Consider the following 9,995-nt stretch of genomic DNA (forward strand, 5'->3'; position numbering starts at 1 on the left):
TACAAATGTTAAAACTACTATTATTACTACTACCACGTTACTAATACTACTGCTAGCATTACTATTCATTCAATTCATTCAGTCATATTTATTGAGCGCTGACCGTGTGTAGAGCACTGGACTAAGCGCTTGGAATGTACAATTCAGCAACAGATAGAGGCAATCCCTGCCCAACAACGGACTCACATTCTAAACGGGGGAGACAGAAAGCAAAACACTACTGCTACTATTATTATTGCTTCCACTACACTGCAACTACCCCTATTACTCGACTCTGTCTGCCTCAACCCATTAAACATGTGATATTCACTCCACAGTACTCATATACATACCCATAATTCATGTATTTATGTATGCATGTATTTATATCAATGTCTGTCTACCCCTCTAGTCTCTAAGCTCCATCTGGGCCGGGAATGAGTTCTGTTCTGTTGTATTAATAATAATACCAATAATAATTATGGTATTTGTTAAACACTTACTCTGGGCCAGGCCCTGTACTAAGCACTAGGGTGAATACAAGCAAATGGGGTTGGATACTGTCCCTGTCCCACATAGGGCTCACAGTCTCAATCTTCCTTTTACAGAAGAGGTAATTGAGGCATAGAGAAGTGAAGTGACTTGCTCAAGGTCACACAGCAGACAAGTGGCAGAGCTGGCATTAGAGCCCATGATCCTCTAACTCCCAGGCCCGTGCTATATCCACTACACCCAAGCGCTTAGTCTAGTGCTCTACACTCAGTAAGTGCTCAATAGCTACCACTGAGTGATAGATGAATTGATTTTTCTGTATTTTCTGTCAGGTCCCCCCAGACTCAGCAGAGCCGATCTGGGTCTCTTTGGCATTTCCCCGGCCAGGTCCTCCGGGCTGCACTCTGGCCTAATCCTCCTTGATGTGGTAGCCGCTGCTGGCACCGTGGACCATGGCCTCTTCCTCCTCCTTCTCCAGAAACACCATCAGGCCTCTGCCTTGCTGACACGATGCTCAGACTACCACACAGCCCTCCTGCTGCCTCTCGCACCTCTCCTTGACAGTTTGCCTGCTCCAGGTGACCTTGCACAACCCACCTGAGTTTCCTCATCTGAAAATATGGGGATTAAATACCTGTTCTCCTGTCCCGGTCTAGATTGTGAGCTCTTTGGGGGATAGGGACTCTCTCCCATCTCATTTTCTGATATCTAACCCATGTGCTTGGTACATGATGAACGTTTAAAAAAATACATTGTGGCCTAAGGGAAATAGTGTGGGCCTGGGAATCAGAGGATCGGGGTTCCAATCCTGGCTCTGCCACTTGGCTGCTGTGTGACCCCAGTCAAGTCATTTCACTTCTCCGTGTCTCAGTTTCCCCAGCTGTAAAATAGGGATGAAATACCTGTTCTTCCTCCTACTAGACTGTTAGCCCCATGTGAGATAGGATATTTGTGTGGCCTAATAATAATAATAATTGTGTTTAAGTGCTTACTGTTTGCCAAGCACTGTTCTAAGCACTAGGGTAGATGCAAGGTAATCAGGTTGGACACAGTCCCTGTTCCACATGGTCCTCCCACTCTTAATCCCCATTTTACAGATGAGGGTTTCCTACTCCTCAAGAAATTCTGGCAGTTGCCCATCGACCTCCGCATCAAACAAAAACTCCTCACCATTGGCTTTAAAGCAATCAATCCCCTTGCCCTTGCCTACCTCAACTCACTACTCTCCTACTACAACCCAGCCCACACACTTTGCTTTTCTAATGCCGGCCTTCTCACTGCACCTCAATCTCGTCCATCTCACCGCCGACCTCTGGCTCTCATCCTGCCTCTGGCCTGGAACGCCCTCCCTCCTTATATCAGACAGACAATTGCTAGAAACTCTCCAGGTGCGACCCTGAAAGAGGAATTTTGTTGGTACCATTATTATTACCCCAGTCATCATTATTATTCAGGTCTACTACCTCTTTCCCCTCTCAGGACCGCACCTGAAGAGTTTTCTGTACTCTATCAGTCTCAGCTATGGGAGGGAGAGTAAAGCATAGGCATAACCATTCCTAGTTTGGGCAGTGTCTAGCAAGTGGAAGGCAATCTGCTACAAGTCAAACAAAACTCACCTGTTCGGGGAAGCAGCAACATGGAAGAGAATCTAGGGCAGAGACTCAAGTTTACTATGCAGAAGGAAGCAATGGTAAACTACTTCCGTATTTTTACCGAGAAAACTCTACAAATACACTACCAAAGTGATTGCAGATGGAGGTGGGGCATTCTGGGAGAGATGTGTCCATGAAGTTGTTATAAGTCAAAGATGAATCAACAGCATAAGACAAGACAAAACTACTTCTTTGGAGCTTGTCCCTCCCAACTTTTGGCTCCCATGCTCACAGTGAAGAGTCAGCACCGGTATTTCTGGAATGTTTTCCATTTCATAAAATGATGAACATTTATTGAAAATAGCTGGGGGAAAACAACTTCTTTCTGCCAACATATAACATTTAAGCAAGTTCAATGTTATAATTGGGACCCCTGGCTACCAACGACAAAGTAGAACGAAGAAGTGAATTAGGGGATGGGGAAGCTGGGGAGGGAGAGACGGGGGCCACATGAGCATCCCCTCTCCCATCACCCCTAAACACACGTTAACAGAACAGGTCCCAAACATGGCTGCCTAGAGTGGGCCCGTGAGTCAGAGGACCTGGGTTCTAATTCCAGCTCTGCCACTTGGCTGTTGTGTAACCCTGGCCAAGTTACTTCACTTCTCTGTGCTTCTTTTTCCCTAACTGTACAATGGGGATGAAATACCTGTTCTCTCTCCTACCGACTGTAAGCCCCATGTGAAATAGGGAATGTGTGTGACCTGATTAGCTTGTATCTACCCCAGCCCTCAGAATAGTGTTTGACACATAGTAAGCACTTAAGAGCATTATTTTATTATTATCATTACTATTACCCCTATTATCATTATTGTGTAGGCCTACTACCTCTTTGGAGCTTGTCCCTTCCTAGCCCTCCTCCCCACTTTTGGCTTCCATGCTCCCAGTGAAGATTCAGCACTGATATTTTTGGAATGTTTTTCATTCCATAAAATGGTGAAAATTTATTGAAGACAATGGGGTGAGAACAACTTCCTTCTACCAACATACAATAAAATTAGAAGCAAATTCAATAACATTATAGCTGGGGCCCCCAGCCAGGCACCTCAAACTGTAATGAAGACAAGAGTTAGGGGACGGGGAAGCCAGGGAGGGAGAGGCGGGGGCTACATGAGTGTCCCCTCTCCTGACACCCCTGAACACAAGTTATCAGAACAGGTCCCAAAAAGGGTGGGAGGACACTAACTCCTTATAGCTGGGGCAAACAGGACTATGAGTTGAGCCTGGAAAGAAAAGGCTTCTGGCTTCTGCCAGCTGGGCTTGGCGGTGGGAGGCATTCGGAAAAGAGGCCTGGGGCAGGGGCTGGAGCTGGGGCTGGGGCTGGAGGGTGGCACCGGCAAAGGCTGTGCTCCAAGTCATAGGTGTTCTGAGGGGTCAAGACGGGAGACTCCAAGTGCTGAATAGAGGGAGAGAGTGGGGAGCTATTGTTTAGGTCGGCTGGAGGGACGTTTGCGGATATCCAGACTGCTGGACTCTCCTGCCGGCTGCTGAGGTCTTCTCACCCAGGGAGAAGGAAGAGAGAGTGTTGGCCACTAGGGGGACCAGGTGGCTTGCACCCTCCCCCCTCCTCAGGGCCCCCCCCCCCCACCTTAGGGTCCCCTGTAGAGACCAGGGTGGGAACAATCCTAGGGTCATACCCTCTGGTTGGCGTCGACACCGTGGTAGCCAGAGTGTGCAGCTCTACACTGGACGAGCTGCTGTCCATCGAGGCAGTGGTAGAAGTCTCCTGGTCGCTGTCAGGTGAAGGGTCGTCTGGCAAGGAGGGAGAGAGAGAGAGAGACCTGAATCCCCCAACCCTGCTCAGGGGCCTCCCCCTCCCATTGTGCCATAGGGGAGGGTCCAGGCTCACAGTCCTGGTCACCGAGAGCCAAGGGGTAAGCTGTTTGAGATGGGGGTGCTGGGGACTGTATCCAAGGTGTGAGGGGTAGGGGGTGTCTCACCTGGGACATTGCTGGGTTCAGGGGGAGAACTGCCACTTACATAAATCCATCAGTTCTCCTGATGGAGTCCTGGACCTTCTACGTCGTCGTTTCTTCCCTTTAGGTGGGCAGTTCATTTTGAGCATCTCACTCATCTTCCTGCAGAGGGAAAGGTCAGAGGGGTCGGCAGAGGATGGCAGAGCCGTCCACCGCTTTCCTAACTCCAGAGTCCCTGTGGCCCAACCACACGGCAGGGACGCAGCCCCTCCCCTGAGCTACCCAGACTCCTGTTCACCCCAGGTCTGGCCCCAGGAACGTCTCCATCGGTGGCAGTGCATCTTCTGAAAATTCCTGTCCCCTCTGTCCCAGCTCTCTCGATTAAGTTTCTCGCCTGCCTTCGTCAAATGTTTTCCACTCTGTTAATGGGTGAAAATTTCTAAACAACACTGGGGTGAGAACACCTACACCCTAACCAGATTCAAGAAAATTCTTAGCAAATCCAATGATGTGCGAAACAGGGGTCCTGGCCACCTACCTCAAACTGCAACGTTAGAGATGAGGGAGGGGATGGAGCTTGGAAGGGGCAGCGGGGTGCAGAGGAGGGGGAGCCCAGAGCCAGATCTATTTCCCTGTTCCTGCCCCCGTGCCCACACCTCCGAACACAGAACCTAGCGGAACAGGCTCCTAATACAGCACCCGGGGTGTGTGGGGAACCTCAGCAACTTGTTCCTCCCCAGCCTCAGTGACCCCCATCCATCCTGGGGCAGCCCTTACCTGACCCTCTCGTACCACACGTCTGAGGAGTACGGTAGGTGCACGTACACTACGTCTTCATCCTGGTTTTCATTGCCTTGGGCCGGCTTCTGTTTAGCGGTGCTTGCCCTGGAGGAGGCGAGATGGGAGCTAGGGGCCTGGGGGAGGGACCAGCTCATCGCTTCCCCCATCACCTTCTGGTATCCCTGTGGGGAACAGGGCAGGTGAATCCTGAGGCCATACCCTGCGGTGTCCATGGAGGGTGAGATGGCTGCCCCGGGGTGTGGACTCAGCAATTCCTTGGAGGTCTCAACTTCTGTGGATGAGTCACTGACCTCCCCCTCGGTGTCAGACTGAATCTCTTGGCCTGGTTGGACAAAGTCCAGAGAGAGAGAGACCTGAATCCCTCCGGCCCAGCCCAGGGGGCTGCCCTTCTCACCCTGCCGGCTGGGGACAGGAGCTGCTCTCCGTCCAGATGATGGTGGCCCGAAGGACCTGGCATTGGGATGGTGGGGACCGCGGTCTGGGCTGAGGGGTGGGCAGGGGTGGGGGCAGGCAGGGGTGGGGGCGGTGTCTCACGGCCTCGGCCAAAGAAGCTGGGATCCTCAGAGATTTCTAATGAATCCATGCAGTACTTGGCCGGGAACCAGGTCCCATCTGGCAGCATGTCAATCTCTTCACAGTCAATCTTTTCACGGGCGATGAAACAGAGAACCTTGAAGAAGTATCTGTAGAGCGAACGGCCACGGAGGTCAGCAGGGAATGGGCGGTCGGGGGGAGGCAGAAGAGAGAGGTCAACGGAGAGCGATCAGTGTTCATACTCATCAATGACGAGGTTTCGATAGAGAATCTCCTGGTCACAGATTGGACACTTCCAAGTTTCCTCCTCCTCGTTCCTCTGCAGGAACGGGACAGCATCGAAAATCTGGATGTGGCTGCAGGATACCGCGCGGCAGGGTATGGACACAAGTCCCCATCCCAGCTGGGTGGACGGGAGGAGAGAGAGTGAAAGGTCGGTGGGAGGAGGGGCCACTGGACCACCCACCAAGGGACTCACCCTCCCCCAACAATTTTGGGCCTCAGACACTCACCCACCTTCCTTGTCAATCTACGGTCTCTTTCCCTTTCCCCACCCCCAACCCAGGGTCCTAGCATCCTCCACACCCTCAGGGCCCCACCCGGACCCACCGGGCACAGGAGGGAGACGCGGAGACTTCCGAGGGCAAATGCCGGCTCACGAACTGCCGGCATCACGTCCCGGACTGAAACGAAGAGAGGAGATCTTCGGGGTTGGCCTAAGCTGCCGCGGGCTTGGCATGGGTGAGGGGTGGTGGTACTCGGGAATCAATGGTCTACTGACCGGGGGCTCTCTTCTTTGAGAAGGGGAAGGAGCGGGGAAGGGCCCAAGGTAGACTGGGGAGTCATTCACTCCGGGTTCTGGAGGAGGGTGGGTGGGAGGGAGGTCACTCACTCATGTACACTGTCTTGTATGAGGGGAAAAAGGCCTTCTTCTTCAACTGCTCCACTAACTTCTCTGCAGTAAGTTGCTTCACCAAGCACACAGACATGCCGAAGTCCTGTGGGGGACAGGGCGGGAGCTTGAGAGAGTGGTCAGTGCTTTTTCCTCCACACACCTCCCACCGCCCCCCACTGCCACCCCTGCCATGCCCACTCCAGCCGTACTCACCCGTGTGTCATTCAGTGACCAAAGGAGCACGACACCATTGGGCACTTCATCAGAGGGGTGCACAAGATGAGTGATATCCACTGGGCGGTTATAGTGTTCACCGTCGGCCTCCACCTTGGGGGATGTGGATGGGGGTCAGGTTCCAGGCAGGTCACTCTATGTGAGCGAGCCGCAACCTCCTCCCCCCTTCCCTCCTGAGCTCCAACTCGAACTCGGTATCAGTTTGATTACTCACGGGTGGAAGACATAACTTCCCGTTGACAATGATGATCAATTGCAGAGGAAGGCAGTCTGGTTGAGGGCCTCGGGTGTCCCATAAACAGAGCCTGTGGGGTGAGGGGGTGGCCGGTGGCAGGGGAGGAACCCAGTCAGTGGGGGGGACCATCAATCCCTTGCCACCGCACCACCCTCCGGGAGCCCCTGGGGACAAAGCAGCCGAGAATCCACCCAGTCCCCCTCCCTTCCCCCTCCCTACCGACCCACCAGGGACACCACTGAGGAGGAGGGGTGGTGGGGTGGTCCTACCGCAGCTGCACCCGGAGGGTGTTGTCTTCTGATTCGAGCTCACTGTGGACATTGAAACCGTGTGGAGAGGAATTGATGAGGAGGGTCCCCCAGAGAGCTGTCCCCCTTCCCGTCCCCCCCGACCCAATGACGGTGGTGACCACTCTCAACACTCAGGGTGATGTACCAGGGAACCCAATTGGGGAGAAACATGGCTGCTGGTGAGGGGAGGAAGCAGAACATGCTGGAGACCATGCCTGGCTATATAAGGGGTGGGTGGGGAAAGGGGATTAGGTATATTCTCAGCCCCTGTGTGGAGCATCACGGTTACCTTCTACTGGATTTCCCATCGAAGTGTTTCCTGCGGGCCATGAAACTCAACTCTGCCATCTTTAATTGCTCAGTGTCCCTAGACGCTGGGGACACAAACATAGGGACAATGCCCTTGGATCTGTGCCCTTTGGGCATTTGGTATTCCTCCCACCCTCAGCCCCACAGCATTTGAGTACACATCTGTAAATTATGTATTTGTATCATCTGCTTTCCCCTCTAGACTGTATGCTCCTTCTGGGCAAGGAATGTATTTTCCACCTCTGCTGTACTGTACTCAGTACAGTGGTTCTGCACACGGTAAGCACTCAAAAAATACCACTGATTGATTGATAAGGACGTGTGTGTGGGTGTGTGTGTGCCTGCCTCACAGGCCAGGCCAAGAGATCAGTCCTGTTCTCCTAGACCCCAGTCTCATCCCAGTGACGAGAGTTGTGAGCCCCTTTGGGGAGGAGACAGAAGACCGAAGGCAGGCCAGTTAGGGTCAAGAAGGCATGGGGGTGGACTGAGGCACAGTGAGCGCAGACAGCTGAGATGCCCAGGAATGAGGGAAAGCAATCCCATCAGGGTTTGCAGAGGGATGAGTGGAGGCCGGGTGGCACCAGCCCACCGGAGGGGGGTTGGGGGGAAGGGGACCATGGCCTCACCCAATTTGGTTGGTTTCACGAACTCGGCGCAGACGGGGAAGAACGTGAGCTCCTTCATCCTGATGACGGGGCCTTCGGTGAAGATGTCACTCTCCTCTGCGCTCATGGTTGCGGAGGGGTCGGTGTCGGGGTCCCGCTGTCCTCGCCCTCGGCTCCGGTCCGGTCCTGGTGCGGTGGTGTGTGGTGGTGTGCGGGGTCGGGCGGGGCTGTGGGGGCGGCGGGCGGAGCGGGGGGGTCCCGGGCCCCTCCTGGCTGCCGCCGGGACCCGCGGGGCTCTGCCCCCTCCCACACCCCGCCTTTCCCACCCCAACACGCGACGCCCGGACCGGAACACGGGGGGAGGGGTACGGGGGGGCACGGAGAGGGGCACGGGGGGAGGGGCACGGGGGGGGGGAAGGGCACGGAGAAGGGCACGGGGGGAGGAGGGCAAGAGGACACAGCTCGCTCGCTCTTCTCCCGCTGGGGCCTCGCCCTCGGCGCCGTCCAGGAGAAGGGCGTGTGGGGGAGGGCCGAAGGAGGGAAGGCGAGGGGCGTCTGGGGAGGGCGGACATCTCGGGGGGCCTTTCGACGGCGCCTTAGGGTGGAGAAAGTCTCTCACCTTCGGGGGGAAAAACCGTCCTTCTCCTCAGACCTACTGCGGAGAAACTCCACGGCCGTTGGCGGGCGTCGGCCTCCTCGGCCGTTGGTTGGCGTCACGTGACCGTGTGGCGGGAAGGCGCGGCTCTCCCGAGGCCCCGCCCCTCGGGGCCCCATTGGCCGAGAATCCCAACCGCCGGCTGCCCGGCCAATCCGCGCGGGGGCGGGAAGGGCGGGCCAGGGATGGGGCCGCCACTCCAGCTCCTCTCCGGGGGATTGGCGGGTGGGGAAGGCGCCCCTCTCCTCGGGGGCCCGAGGGACCCTGCTCAAGGGTCAGGTGAGTCTGCTCAAGTTCATACAGTGGCAAGTGGCAGAGCAGCTTTTCCTTCCGGGCCGCCACGTGACAGTCGGCGCCAAGTGACGAAGCAGTCCCTCGGGTCCCTCCTGAGACCAGGCCATCTTGAGATTTAGCTTCGTCACTTGGCGCTGACTGTCACGTGGCGGCCCGGAAGGAAAAACTGCTCTGCCACTTGCCCACTGTATGAACTTGAGCAGACTCACCTGACTTCCTCAGGCCTCAGTTACCTCTTCAGTGAATGGGGGATTAAGACTGTCATGGCCTGTGTCCAAACTGATTAGCTTGTATGTACCCCGGAGCTTAATACAGTGCCTGGCACATAGTAAGTGCTTAACGAATACCATAAAATGACAAAAGAGCCCTTTGGTGACCAAGTCCGGCAAAACCAGTATTCTCCCCAAGTGAATGCCGTTTTCATCCCCCTCACCTCTTCCAGCTGGAGACTCTGCAACTCATTGGAAATGTTTACGATGGAGAAGTACTGGGTTTCTCAGAGAATTTGACCAACTAGATCATCATAGGGGGCCACAACTGGTGCAGGCACTGGGGCAATGGCATCGAGTGTCTAGTGGTCGATAATTAGTCTCCATGTCCCATTGTTGTTTTTTTCACTGACCACGCCTCAGTTCATCGGTGAGTTGCAGGGCCCCACGTAACCCCTCTGCTCGGGCTCCTTCGGCACCATTCCCACCTGCTCACCTGTCTCGGGGGAAATGTGATACTGTCTCTGGGGTTTTGGCCATTCTTCCTAGAAGATGATGGGTTCTTCAGGTATCAGTCCTACCGCCAGGCTATCCTGGGGCCAGCTGTCGATATCCTCCCAACTGGCTGACACAATGCCAAGCCTCCATGACTTCACAGAATCAAGAGATTGACAGCCATCAATCTCCCCCCACCCACCACCACCAAGCCCAGTCAGTTGGACCTGGGACCCCATCCCAACAAGTAAGGTTTGCCCAGTCGGGTAGTGTTTGCTTCAAGGATGGGGTGTTTAATATGGCTAACCAGTTCCGCTCACAAATCAGCCTACTACCCCAATGAAAACCACTCCCCTTGTAACACAGAGCAAGTTCAGGTTATGGGGGTTTAGGAGGGAAA

The 9,995-nt window shown here is 54.7% G+C and overlaps 1 protein-coding gene across 2 annotated transcripts; it reads right to left on the minus strand.

Annotated features, from left to right (window-relative positions):
• Nucleotides 1–3,024: 3,024 nt before the first annotated feature.
• On the minus strand, nucleotides 3,025–8,656 carry LOC103165947 (E3 SUMO-protein ligase PIAS3-like). 2 transcript variants are annotated; one of them, XM_029051535.2, is made up of 15 exons: nucleotides 8,562–8,656; nucleotides 7,964–8,128; nucleotides 7,318–7,402; nucleotides 7,008–7,049; nucleotides 6,718–6,808; nucleotides 6,483–6,596; nucleotides 6,267–6,372; nucleotides 5,984–6,057; nucleotides 5,617–5,777; nucleotides 5,375–5,523; nucleotides 5,039–5,162; nucleotides 4,817–4,924; nucleotides 4,104–4,201; nucleotides 3,761–3,875; nucleotides 3,025–3,519 (listed from the first exon to the last, which is right to left on the minus strand). In XM_029051535.2, the coding sequence occupies exons 2-15, from the start codon at nucleotides 8,067–8,069 to the stop codon at nucleotides 3,498–3,500; spliced, it is 1,395 nt and encodes a 464-aa protein (XP_028907368.1). In that variant the 5' UTR covers nucleotides 8,070–8,128; nucleotides 8,562–8,656; the 3' UTR covers nucleotides 3,025–3,497. The 2 variants fall into 2 exon arrangements, with proteins under 2 accessions (XP_028907368.1, XP_039766029.1); XM_039910095.1 differs by having other exon boundaries at nucleotides 3,025–3,617.
• Nucleotides 8,657–9,995: the final 1,339 nt, after the last annotated feature.

The sequence above is a fragment of the Ornithorhynchus anatinus genome, chromosome X1 (genome assembly GCF_004115215.2).
Source record: "Ornithorhynchus anatinus isolate Pmale09 chromosome X1, mOrnAna1.pri.v4, whole genome shotgun sequence".
Lineage (NCBI taxonomy): Eukaryota > Metazoa > Chordata > Mammalia > Monotremata > Ornithorhynchidae > Ornithorhynchus > Ornithorhynchus anatinus.